Source organism: Labrus bergylta, chromosome 2, assembly GCF_963930695.1.
Source record: "Labrus bergylta chromosome 2, fLabBer1.1, whole genome shotgun sequence".
NCBI lineage: Eukaryota > Metazoa > Chordata > Actinopteri > Labriformes > Labridae > Labrus > Labrus bergylta.
The window spans coordinates 15,197,100-15,209,022 of record NC_089196.1 but is presented as its reverse complement, the minus strand read 5'-3'; the positions used below and the strand labels follow the sequence as shown (position 1 = coordinate 15,209,022).

Here is an 11,923-nt window from a genome sequence, read left to right as displayed (position 1 = left end):
AGTATTCTGTGGTCCGTTCATTCCGGCAGGGGGCGGTCGAGAGTCGCTCGACATGTTTTGTGTCCGGTTGCGCACTGAATGGCATGGTTGTATGTAAAGAGGCTGGGCAGGGACAGAGGGAAACACAACACACAGGGCTTCTTGCTGCTGGAGGAGTGTCTATGCAGTTGTACACAACGCAGTTTGTGGTGGAAATACACAGTACGTATATGTTTCTTTTCCGCATTTGTGTATGTGAGAGGGGGAATCGACTGCTTAAGGACAGGGTTTCCTGCAAGGACTGTCTGCAGCAACCACTCTGAGGAAAACATTGTTTCTAAACGACTACCCAGAGGAAAACGATTGGCTGGTAAGGCTACTGTCAGTCTGATTTCAGCTAGTGCCGATCACTTGATGCCAAGTTGACCTGTATGTTAACTATACCCTTTTTAAAAAAAAAATCACGTTTAGATTTGTAAGTGTCAGTCTCCAGCTGTTCGACAGGTGAAAGAAATGCAGGTGCGCAACTGTTAGTCTACCTACAGCTCAGATACAAGGCTGTTATAAGACTCAAATAGACCACAGATTTTTAATTTCGCACAATAAAGTTTATATTAAAAACGATAAGTAAGGCAATGGATTCAAATGTGGAGTTGGACGATGGCTCTGCTCATTTCACCTTTAAACTATTCAATTCTTGTTTGGGATTATGCTTGTCATCCAACCAGCGTAGTTGTGGGACAGTTGTGCGCTTCTGTCGGCTGGAAGAACGTCTAGTTGTTGTTTTTGTTTTCTGTCGTCTTTCAATTAGGAAGTTTTGTTGTTTATGTGCCACAACTCTTTCTTTCACTTTAACTGAGAAATTGGAAGTCCTTCTAGCTTGATGGGAAATGAGGCAAGCTCTTTGAAGGTTGAGTAACACAAGCAGGGGAAAATTCTCTGACAACATGATAATAGCCCTCATGGAAACCTGTCCATAAGCCCCTGGTGGGAATGAGTGTAAAATAAAGCTAAGACCTTATCACATTGCTGTTGACGTCTGGCCCACTTTGACCTTTTGTAAGCCAAATCATACAGATGCTAAATCCCCATGGATGGACCTATCTTGTTGCCAGGTGACACATTTTGTTTTGCCCAAATATTTTATTTGTGTATGTTATGAGATCCTGTACTTGACCAGCCCTTCATTTTACTGAGCCTCATTATATGTCACATTATTACTCTTCTTGGCAGCGGAGTGCTACATTTCTCCTCTTGGTTATGTGCAGCCAGAATGTCACTGTGAAATAGCTTTGCCAGTTTCAAAACGGGAGATTACTAGTTATTTGTGCATTACACTACAGCTGCTTGACTAGACTAAGAAGCAAATTCGATCATCTGCTGATCTTGAGCAAATGAAAAAAATGTATATTATTCTGTAGAAATGACTCAGGTGTTAGAAATGTATAGTAGACCAGCATAATTTGTTCGCCTTTTCTCAAATTGACCAATAGTTTAAACCACTCCGTCCTAAAACATCAGGACACAGAACCAACCTGGATTTGCCATCTTAATTAAGCATTGCATTTGGCCCTTTGAATGTTGTCATCCTGTAGGCTTTACATCTGTATTGCAGAGTGTTAATAGAGCCACATATGTCAAAATATACAGTGGTACTAAATGTATCACTCACACTGGATTATTACGGGTTTGGGGATAAAAAATAATCATACAAGTCTAACTGGTCCGTAGCTCAGCTTTAGGATTAGGACTAGGTGTAACACAGCATTATGAGCCCGTGGTTTCTTATAGGAGCTTCCTGTTTATTCCTCATTTGACTGGGTGGCAGGGGAGTTGGTCTAGCTTGGGTCAGGTTGGTCAGCCTGCCACACAGGATTTTTGAAAGGGAAAACAGCTGATGCAAATCCCGTCCTCTCTCCTTGGGACAAACACCTGAGCTCCTGTGTTCTGCTGTCTTCTGCCCTTGCACTGATAAGTTGCTTGTCAGAGTGAGCAGCACCTGTGTTTTTCAATTTGAGTGGCAGCAGGAGTGTCACAAGGATGTGGAGCCAAAACATTGTCAACACAAATCATACTTGTACTCGGTTGGCTAATAGATAGGGATGAAATGGTGACGCTAATTGCAACATTTATGAATTTACCTGCACTCATTCAAAACCTTTTATCATTTTCCTGCTGTATGAGCTTCTTGTGAAGGGGTAGCAGGACAAAATAACAACTATAGGGTTTTAGTGTAGTCTTGTGATTATGGGTCAAAGAGCACTCTGTGTACTCTGCTTATACTGCAGCATGGGATCCCAGTAGTGACAGGACCAGAATAAGAGGCATATGAGGCTCATTAAACAGTTACATAAGTCAACGTGAACAGTAGTTCTCAGCGCTCTTTCTGATTCTTGATAATGGTCTGACTGCCTGAATGGTCTGAATGTGAACACACACACACACACTAGTGTGGTCCCATGTTGGATCTGGTTACATTGGAGATGTTGTGATTAGGACATTTCTCACTGTATTGTCCGGGACCTTTTTCTTGTTGATGTTTTATGTGTTACCTCTCCTGCCACTCTAATTCTTCCCTCAGAGGATCTTCACTCCTATCTACAGTGTTGTATCCTGGGTCAGAGAAGCGCTAATATGCTACGTCTCAGGTGCTATGAGATGAAAGTATGGCAACAGGGTTTGTTTTCTTTCCAGTGTTCCCCTTCTCCGGCAGTCCATGCCATCCTTTTCTCGTTTCCTTTCTCTGCTCAGTTACATTTAGTCAGATCACTTGACAGTTTTAGTCAAGCACCGCAGCAAGTGACAACGAGTGATTTGAGATTCTTGGCTGTTCCCAAACAGCTTAAAAAACCCATCATCATTCTTATTGGATTTATATGTTTTGGTTTACAGGGGTTTATCTAGTAAAAGTTGTTGGATGACCTGAAATACAACATGTGCCTGGTTCTGCAGATTCTGATGGGTTAATGAGTGTTGTGTGTTATGCTGCATGGCTGTTTCCAATGCCAACTCTTTGTAGGTTGCTACCAATGATTGCTTAGGATTGAAAACTGATGGTGACATTGTTTCTTTATTAATTCAATTATGAATGTGTTTTCCCTCTTCTGCATTGTGCACAATTTATCCAATATGGACTAATGTTGAATGGCTGAACATGAACTGATATACTTACCATCTTGAATTATTATTCAGGACCTGGTTTTGTGGAGCATTTGTTCATTTTGCATCCACAATTAGAAAATTATGGTAGTTAGCCAACATTTGAATCAGATGCTCTTTTCCAATAGTCAGCAGTATGAGATCAGTGCACAGATAAAGGTGAGGGTGCTTCGTATCATAAATCCTAAACATGACAGTCGGCAGTCTATTCACACAGTCTATTCACTGGATGCTTTTGCCTCCACACTTCTGTTCAGTTGTGTCGCACCTCTGCCTTCCTCTCTGTCTTTTATCTGTTTTATTGTCCTCATTCATCAGCCAGGCTACACTCATGTCAGCACATACCACATACTACTGATAGCTACCAGGACTTCATAGTTCACTGTCTTTTTATCACTACTATGACCAATGTTCAGCCCACAGGCGGAAAAAACAAAAACAAAACCCCCTGCACATAATTATTTACAACAGCAAACATAAATTATACCAGTTGGAAAAAAAGCAGTCATGTCTTACCCAGAGGTCCCCATCTTCAAGTCATTATGCTAACTGTTCTTGTTGGTCATACAAAAAAAGACAGAAATCAATAAAAAAAAAACAATAACTTACAATTTGAAAAAAAAAAGTCCTGTATAATAATCTCAGCTTTTCTTGTTGGACCTACAGTCAGCACAGTCCTCTCTATACCTATGAAACTATTTATTCCATGTTTTTGGCTCTGCTCCTGCTGAAAGTGACTAATGTAAGGGTCGTTCCTCTGATTCTACAGATGTTTGTTTAGTGTTTTATAACTATCTTATGTCTGGGACAATAGCTTAGGTTACAGTCTGTGATGCCTTGTTTTGGGCTTTGGACTACAAATAATTAGCAGCCTGTATTGTACAGCCTTAGGTTGGGAAATTAAATAGACCAGACTTATCTGGAACAGCTTATTAAAATACACAACTGAATGTTGTTTCCTTAATCAATTTGAGCAGATCAGAAACCAGGACCTCTTAGCCTCTGAGTAAGATTTAGATTCTCGATGTTTCCTAAATCAGTCACAACACTGTATTCACACAAACCTATATAATTCTTCAAGATGTGACCTGAAACACACATTAGGATATCAATCTCAATAATACCATCAACTAATTCATTCCATTTCCAGATGGTTTTTTGAAAAGTATATAGTTTAAAAGGATACTTGAAAGGAGGCCTCCGGCGGTAATTGGCTCTTAATTGTGCTCCATTGGTTGGTTTGAGGGACACAGGCAGAGCAATTTGTTGGCAGCCATTCAGGAATTTAGACTATTCAGAGGTTGTGGTGTTTGTTGTTGTTTGTTGTTGTTGTTGCTCTGGCCATGCTGAGCACCCCCCCCACATCCCCCTCTTTTACTTTCTTGCCCTGTTAATGACTATGGCCAACTCAGGAGACCCAAAAGTGCATGGTGGAGTGAGAGAGCAGGAAGGAGATAAGGCAAAATGAAGGGTTCAAAAAGCAAGACACAAAGGAGTGGGTGAAGACAAACATGTGGGAGCTGAAGAACGTCATTTGCCAGGTACATCCTCTTTTTTTCAGAAGCCTTTGATTATTGACATTTGACCAATAAAGGCATACTGAACAAATCCCCTCTAACTCTTACAATTGATTGGTAAGAGAATAATAATCAGTCCTCCTGCAGCGATATTCAGCGATAATACACCTGCCTGTCACTCTTGTGGTTAAAGGAGAGGACCTTTGGACTTTAGGGCATGGCTGAGTAAAACTGAGCTGGGAAAGTCTGCGATGGGCAAGTCTCTATCTTCCTCTCTCTGTCATGTGATCATGATTGCAATGGGCTGTTAGTGACGTTGAAAGCTGAAGCAGCCTGAGCAGATATCACTGGTGGTTGAACATAATAAGCCTGCTGTAATGAGTCCTTGTCTCAGAGAATGTCGAGCTGTAGTGTATATCTCCCCATCAGGGCAGCCTCTCCCTGCCTCTCTGTCTTTGGAGAACATCATCCCTGTTTTCTCTCCATTTACTCATCTCTGTGTGCCGCCCCCCCCCCCCCCCCCCCCCCCCATCCTTCACTTATGTCATGTGAGTCTATAGAAACTGGGGGTGACCTCATCTTCTTCCTCCTCCTCCTCACTGCTTCTCATGCAGAGTGGAACTAAAGGGAGACACTCTCTGAATTACAAATACACAGGCTCTCAAGAGTGTATTGAATTCATATTTTCAAAAAAAAAAAAAAAAAACCCATACATAACAAGGTTGTGGTCTTTCTTTTATTTTTTGGCTACTTTTTAATATGTCTTTTATTATGCATCTTCTTCTTGCCTGTAAAAGGCTTTGGATGAAACTTGACATATGGTCCTGTTGTACATTGTTGTTTCATATATAAATAGAGATGTACACTCCAAAATATTTAAATCTATTATTGTCTCTATTTCTTTTCCTTTTTCCTTTTTCTCGCTGTGTTTTTTTTCTTCATGTCACACCTGAAAGGTCATAGGCTCTGTGGGCGCCCTCCTTCTTCCCCTCTCACCTACTGTCTCTCTTTATTAACTGGTGCCTAAAGGTCGAATACCATCCACAGTTCAATTGAACATAAAACTGGGTTGCCAGTGTAATAACTTACTAAAACAAGTATTCAGATTTATTACTGTGCACTCTGCACCGTGTGACGATTCGTGTGTTCTTCTTGCAGCGTCATGTTTTTTCAGACACAAACTGCTATATTTGTTAGCAAAGCTAACAAAGGTTTTCTCAAACTGGTAAACTAGTCAAACGTCCACATGAACTGCAAGTGTGGTTCCAGACTTCTTGTCTTGTTTAGGTGTCCAGTGTTCACACACACTAACACACATACTCTCCAGCTCTGCAGTGCAGCGTAGAGCCTTGTGAATGCAGACGGACACTGCTCTAAAGCTGCAGCACAGCTTGTCCCTCAGAGTGACGATGAAAACAAACACGCCTCTGGAAGGATACAGTTAAACATAACAGACGCACCAAGTCAACGCTAAGTAATACCTGCCTGCTGTTGTACAACTCCATTTGTTGTGGAGACCAGGCAGGAAGTACGCATGAGATGGATATTTATCGGGTTACAGAAGGTTTGTGTGCACACGTTGAAACTGCACGTGTTCTGTTCTGTTTGCTTTGTCTGTATTTGTTTTTATTGCATATATTTGATCTGTTTAAATTGGGTGGAACCAGAGCAGTGATCCTGCAATGGGCTTGGTATTGTCTCTTTTTACATTCTCTGACTGAATGTTTACAAGGACAGTGTTAGTCTTTCCACAATGACCATCATTCTGGTCCACAGAAAGCACTTTCCACTGCAGGCTGACATATTATTTGTATATTATTATCTATTTTTTATGGCTGCTGATCATTTATGTGCTGCTAGTGAAGAAGAGACCACACATTAAGATACTTGTTTTAAAACCACATGATTCATAACAGAACATGACACATTTCACAGAAGCAACTATTAAACACAGTTGGGTTAACTGAGCCAATTTTGTAATCAAACTTACCCAGCAAGTATGGGAGCAAGTGTTTACACAAGGCGTCACAAAGATAACAAAAAATGCCTCACACCCAAATACACCTCAGCCTCATATGGTACCTCTAGGAGCTTGTTTTTTAATTACATTTTTATTTAAACTATACTTTTTTTCACTGTATTTTGTCATGTTGCCTGAGTCCCCAGGGTTTATTGAAATAACACAATCCATAACACAGTTTAACCAGCTACATTGTCCTCGGGTGGAGTTTTTGGGAGCTGTAGTCAAGGGTGCAAGCAGTTAATGACGACGAAGCTGATCCCCCGCAGGCTGAGCTAAACTGGCTCCCCATGCATCTTCTTGATTGTGTCCAACCAAATCCAGATATCTGTGCTTATCTAACATCTCACAGTCGGGGATTGTGAAGGTCATGGAAGCTCAGCAGTCAAGTCCTCAGAGCTCTACAACCCCCAGCTTTGCTAGTCTGCTATTGATTCTCCATTATGTCTCCAATCTGCTGCAGTAATCCAATAGTATATTTGACCGAGAAGCCAAGCAGGGCAAACATGGGGCTAAATGTAGAATCTGTGTCTTGGTGATAGATATTGAGGGAGCCTTTCTGAAAACTTCTCAGCCTGATTTTGTCGTGATGGTTCACTCTTTTCACTTATTAAAAGGAACCACCCTGTCTTCAGCAATATCATCCGCTTATTGCCCAATGAAAACAGGGAGGAAATTTACCAGAAGTACTTGACAGGTCAGATGCATTGGTTCTGCATTTTTATCATACCAGACAGCCCATGTCTGTGCTCAGCTGCATATTTTCCTTGCCAGAACTGCTTGGCTAAAGAGAGGCTATTTTGACTTCCATATGGGTAGACAGGCATCCTTGGCAATAGCCCTGAAACCATGGAGAAGATATGGCATGAGATTTGTACTCGAGTGTGTTTGTTCGAAGGGTGGTAGAGTTCCTTTTGTAGGTGTGTGGACGAGTGGGGAATTTAGCTGTTATGGATCAGAGAGACTGACGTAAAAAGTAAATAGAGTTTGTTCTTACAGCACCCTCTTAGATCAGAAGTCACAAAGTGCAACAGAGCAGGAAAGATAACAGTGCCTAAAAGATACATTGTTGAACAATTTACAGTCAGTGGAAGAGGTGTCACTGGTTTGAGTAATTCAGGATTCAGACCATCAGGTTACATTATGATGCATTGTGATATCGAATTAAATCTAACTGTTGACAGGATACTCATAATCTAATCCAATCGAGAGACCGGTGAAGACGCACAGCCCTTAACTCTAAATAGCCTACGCACAGTCAAAATGGCTTTGACCTCAAGTCAGTTGCATCATTTCTGCAATTCTGCTGTCACTCAAAAAACAAAACATCCACCATCCGCAGAGACATTGATTTTACACAGATACATTTTTGTATCTGACGCTCACAGTAAAGTTAATGTGACGTACACTGTGGAGGGACCGCTCTGCGTATGTGTATAATTGTTGAGGCTCTCCTCCTTTATTTGCTATGCTCGTGTATGCCTGTGATGTTTGCAATGGGAGTGTATTACAGATACAAGACACGTCTGATTTGGTATGATCCATCCGTCCGTTTTCATCCACACGTCCGACCCACTGTCTGCCACTCTTTTGTTGAAAGGTGAACAACAGACCTGCTGTTGTTCACTGCAGCTGTGGGCCTCGCATGGATTGTTCTGGAAACAGTCTGTTGGAGCACCGGCTGGGTTGAGGGGTCAGGTGAGAGAGAGAGAGAGAGAGAGAGAGAGAGAGAGAGAGAGAGAGAGAGAGAGAGAGAGAGAGAGAGAGAGAGAGAGAGAGAGAGAGAGAGAGAGAGAGAGAGAGAGAGAGAGAGAGAGAGAGAGAGAGAGAGAGAGAGAGGTCCAAACAACCCCTTTCTAACACTGACACTCAGAGCAGGGCTGAGCAGGGAGCCTCACAGACCGGCCGGCTCATTAAAATTCCTCAGGTTCAGAGATTAGAGTAATGGCTGAGGTGAATCAACACCCAATTACTCAGCACTGAAGGGAAATGTTCTGATTTTATTTCTAATTACACAGCTAATGGTTGATAGCAGGATTATGGTGTGTAAAGACCATTCTTAGTGACTTGTGCCTCTGTTCCAGTCCCACAAATTCATGTGACAAACTTGATCTTGTCATTCAGGATGACTTGGCAAATATTGTGTGATCATATCTGCTGATTTCCTTCTTCAGGGAGACAGAATATTATTTTAGAGAAGGTATAGATCGTGCATAAACCAGAACAAAGACAGCTAGCTGTAGTTGGGGTGTTCTTCCTGCCAAAATGTATCAGTATCAGTGTTGTCTCTTTGTTTATAGCAACAGAGGAGCTGTTGGATTGATAAGAAGTGAGTCGTGAGATAAGAGTTCAGTGTCTGCTACATTCTTTTAATATCTGACCAGTGTGTGTGAACATGTTTTTATCTAAAGAATCTTATTTTGAAGACTATTTATACACACAAGACATACAACATTTTGCCGTCACAATGCTGTAGCGTGTGGTGGCAATTTAAGAGTTAATCATTTCAACTGAGCATATATTCGCCTCGTAGATTCAGATTTTTATTGCAATGTGACTGATGGTCTCCCAGCAGGTGAGAGGAGGACACAGTGTTGCTGATGAAGCAGAAACACATTATGCAATAGCCATGGCTCTGAGGCTTGCAGGTGCATTTATATGCAGGTGAGGTGCTGACTGCAGGCTTGCCAGAGCTTATCAGACAAAGTCCAACATTTTTTGAGGGTTTTTATGTCTGCTACTCCCCCCCTCCTCTTCTGATTCCTTGTTTTCCTCACTCACTCACTCACTCACTCACTCAGACACACACACACACACACACACACACACACACACACACACAGACACACACACACACACACACACACACACACACACACTGTTATGTCACAGTTTAATTGACTTGTGTCACTCTGCTTTATTTTTGTTTTTTCTGAATAGAGGGATTAAAACAGGAGGCTAGGCTAGGTAGAGGAGGAGAAATATTTATGTTTTCCACCTTAAAGCTGTAGTTTTAAGAGATGATTTAATTGCACATCAGCTTTTAACGGGGAGAATGGCGCCTCTCCCTGTTCCACAGCACGACCAATCGCCTGTTTACCGCAGTATGTAACTTTGGTAGGGGGCCGAGGTCATCTTGCAAGAAGTGCGTATGGCTTTACGTACTGCACAGTTCACACTCCAGCCTTCAGTTATAAAAAGAAGCCATTAAGCCAGTTTCTATACAATTTGATACAATGGCTGAGTTTAAGAGGAAGAAGACGTTGACAGATGAAGCTGAGAAGAGAAAAACAGAGAGTGACCAGGCAGATTTCAACGTACGATAGGGTGTATTGTTACCTGGTTCACTGTTGTCTCATGTTTAGCAGCTTCACCAGGTGCAGAAGGTAATCTAATCCAAGTTATGTCTCAGGGTTGCATCCAAAAAAATAAATGAATCCGTCTACTGCCAAAAAGTTGTTTCTTTCCCAAACCATCTTCAAGTTAGTTACATACTTTTGGAACCTTACATACCTCTCTCAACCAGCATTATCCCCCTCAGCTTGTCACATATAAACTTGAGAGCTAATTGTGTTTTTTTTTTTACCCTAGTTTCTTGTTGTGTAGCAATAACCCTTTGTGCATCTGTTCTCTGACAGAGGGTCTCCAGATCGAGAGAAAACTCCTGGTGTTTGCTGAGACTGGCAATCAAGAGATGTCGCCCTGATTGCTATTTTGATGGGCGCCGCTTTCCATTAAGCAAGGTAACGTTCTGATATTTATTTTTTTAGTGGCAGTACGCAACATGAAGATTCCAACGGATTGATGTTAGTTTGAAACTTGACTGTCCAATCAAGCCAAACTATGTCCTCATGGAGCTGATGTGATTGCCAAGTTACATGCAAGCTATTGTTTTTTTATTTTTATTCAGACCTGATAAGTGAAAAAAAAAAAAAAAAAAAAAAAAAACACAAAGGAGGGTCACCCTGTGGGCCCACCACCTGCAGGGACTGGCATGTGGGTAGGTTGTTGAGTGGGCGTGCTGATCAACAGCATCACTGGCTAGAACGTAGAATGTAGAACGTCACCTTTCTGGCGGGGAAGAACCAGAGTTGGTGCCGGAGGTGTAGTGTTACGGGCCAGATATTGTTGGTCTCACCTCCATGCACAGCACCAGTTCTGGAGCCTCCTGACAGATCAGGCAAACAGTTTTATGATTGAAACAGTAGTCATAGTTGTGAAAAATGAATCAGGTATTTTATCTTATTATAGTTTTATTTCAGTCTTGTGTGCCTCTTTCAGATGTCCACCACCACAGAAAATGGGATGGGAGGACCTTGGAACACAAGCAGAGAGAAAACATACAAAAAGGTAAAAAAAACAAAACAACAACAACACATGACTATACATACAACATCCTAAATGTGTTTGTTTCATTTGTATTTATGTGAGACAACTATGAACCTGCTTCCGTAACATGTTTTTAAGTTTCACTGTTTAGAGCCCAGAAAGTCCAAAAGGTTTCTACTTCATGTCACACGAGTGCTCATAAATGTCTTTTAACAGCACATAATGTCATGATCTCTGCCAGCCAGGGCTCCCTGCCAGAGATCAGTCAAGACCTGTTTTTTATTTCCTTTTTCTAACGAGACGTCGCCATCACAAGGCTTACAAGGCTAGTATTGTTCAGGTTGAGCCTAAAGGTGATCAAAGGTGATTTCAGGGATTTTTGTTTTGGAAATAACTCCTCCATTTCAACTTCTAAGTAAATGAATAGAATTGGCTTCAGAATGTTCATATACACTCACTGGTGTATGTAATGAGGACAGCACTGACAGTATGTTATAACAGCCTGACTAATGCCATGGCGTCTCTTCTATTTTCCCCTCTAGACCACGTCATCAGCCTTGAAGGGTGCCATTCAGCTCGGCATCGGCTATACAGTGGGCAACCTCACCTCCAAGCCTGACAGAGATGTACTTATGCAAGACTTCTATGTGGTGGAGAGTGTCTTTCTGCCAAGGTTAGTGCCACTCACAGCTGTCATACTCCACACTGTCTCTATTACACAGCGAGGCATATTCAATACTGTATACATTTACTGACGCAATTGCTCAATTCACGAGTTATTTGTAAAGTATTAGTTAGCAAAATGTTATCAAAATAATAGCCAGACTCGAGCATAAGCTCAAGGTTATTTGTCTACAAGAGTCAGTGAATCAGAGCGGCCTCATGAAAACAGATTATGTGTAGGTGGTAATAGGCTGGC

General features: G+C 41.7%; 1 protein-coding gene across 1 annotated transcript in view; it reads left to right on the top strand.

The window, feature by feature from the left end:
- Positions 1-78: 78 nt before the first annotated feature.
- pip5k1bb (phosphatidylinositol-4-phosphate 5-kinase, type I, beta b) overlaps positions 79-11,923 on the top strand; it is a 33,266-nt gene continuing 21,421 nt past the window's right edge. Inside the window, exons 1-4 of the mRNA XM_065965659.1 lie at positions 79-201; positions 10,314-10,418; positions 10,957-11,025; positions 11,547-11,677. Of these exons, the coding sequence (XP_065821731.1) occupies positions 79-201; positions 10,314-10,418; positions 10,957-11,025; positions 11,547-11,677 (428 nt within the window). The remainder of the gene's footprint in view (positions 202-10,313; positions 10,419-10,956; positions 11,026-11,546; positions 11,678-11,923) is intronic.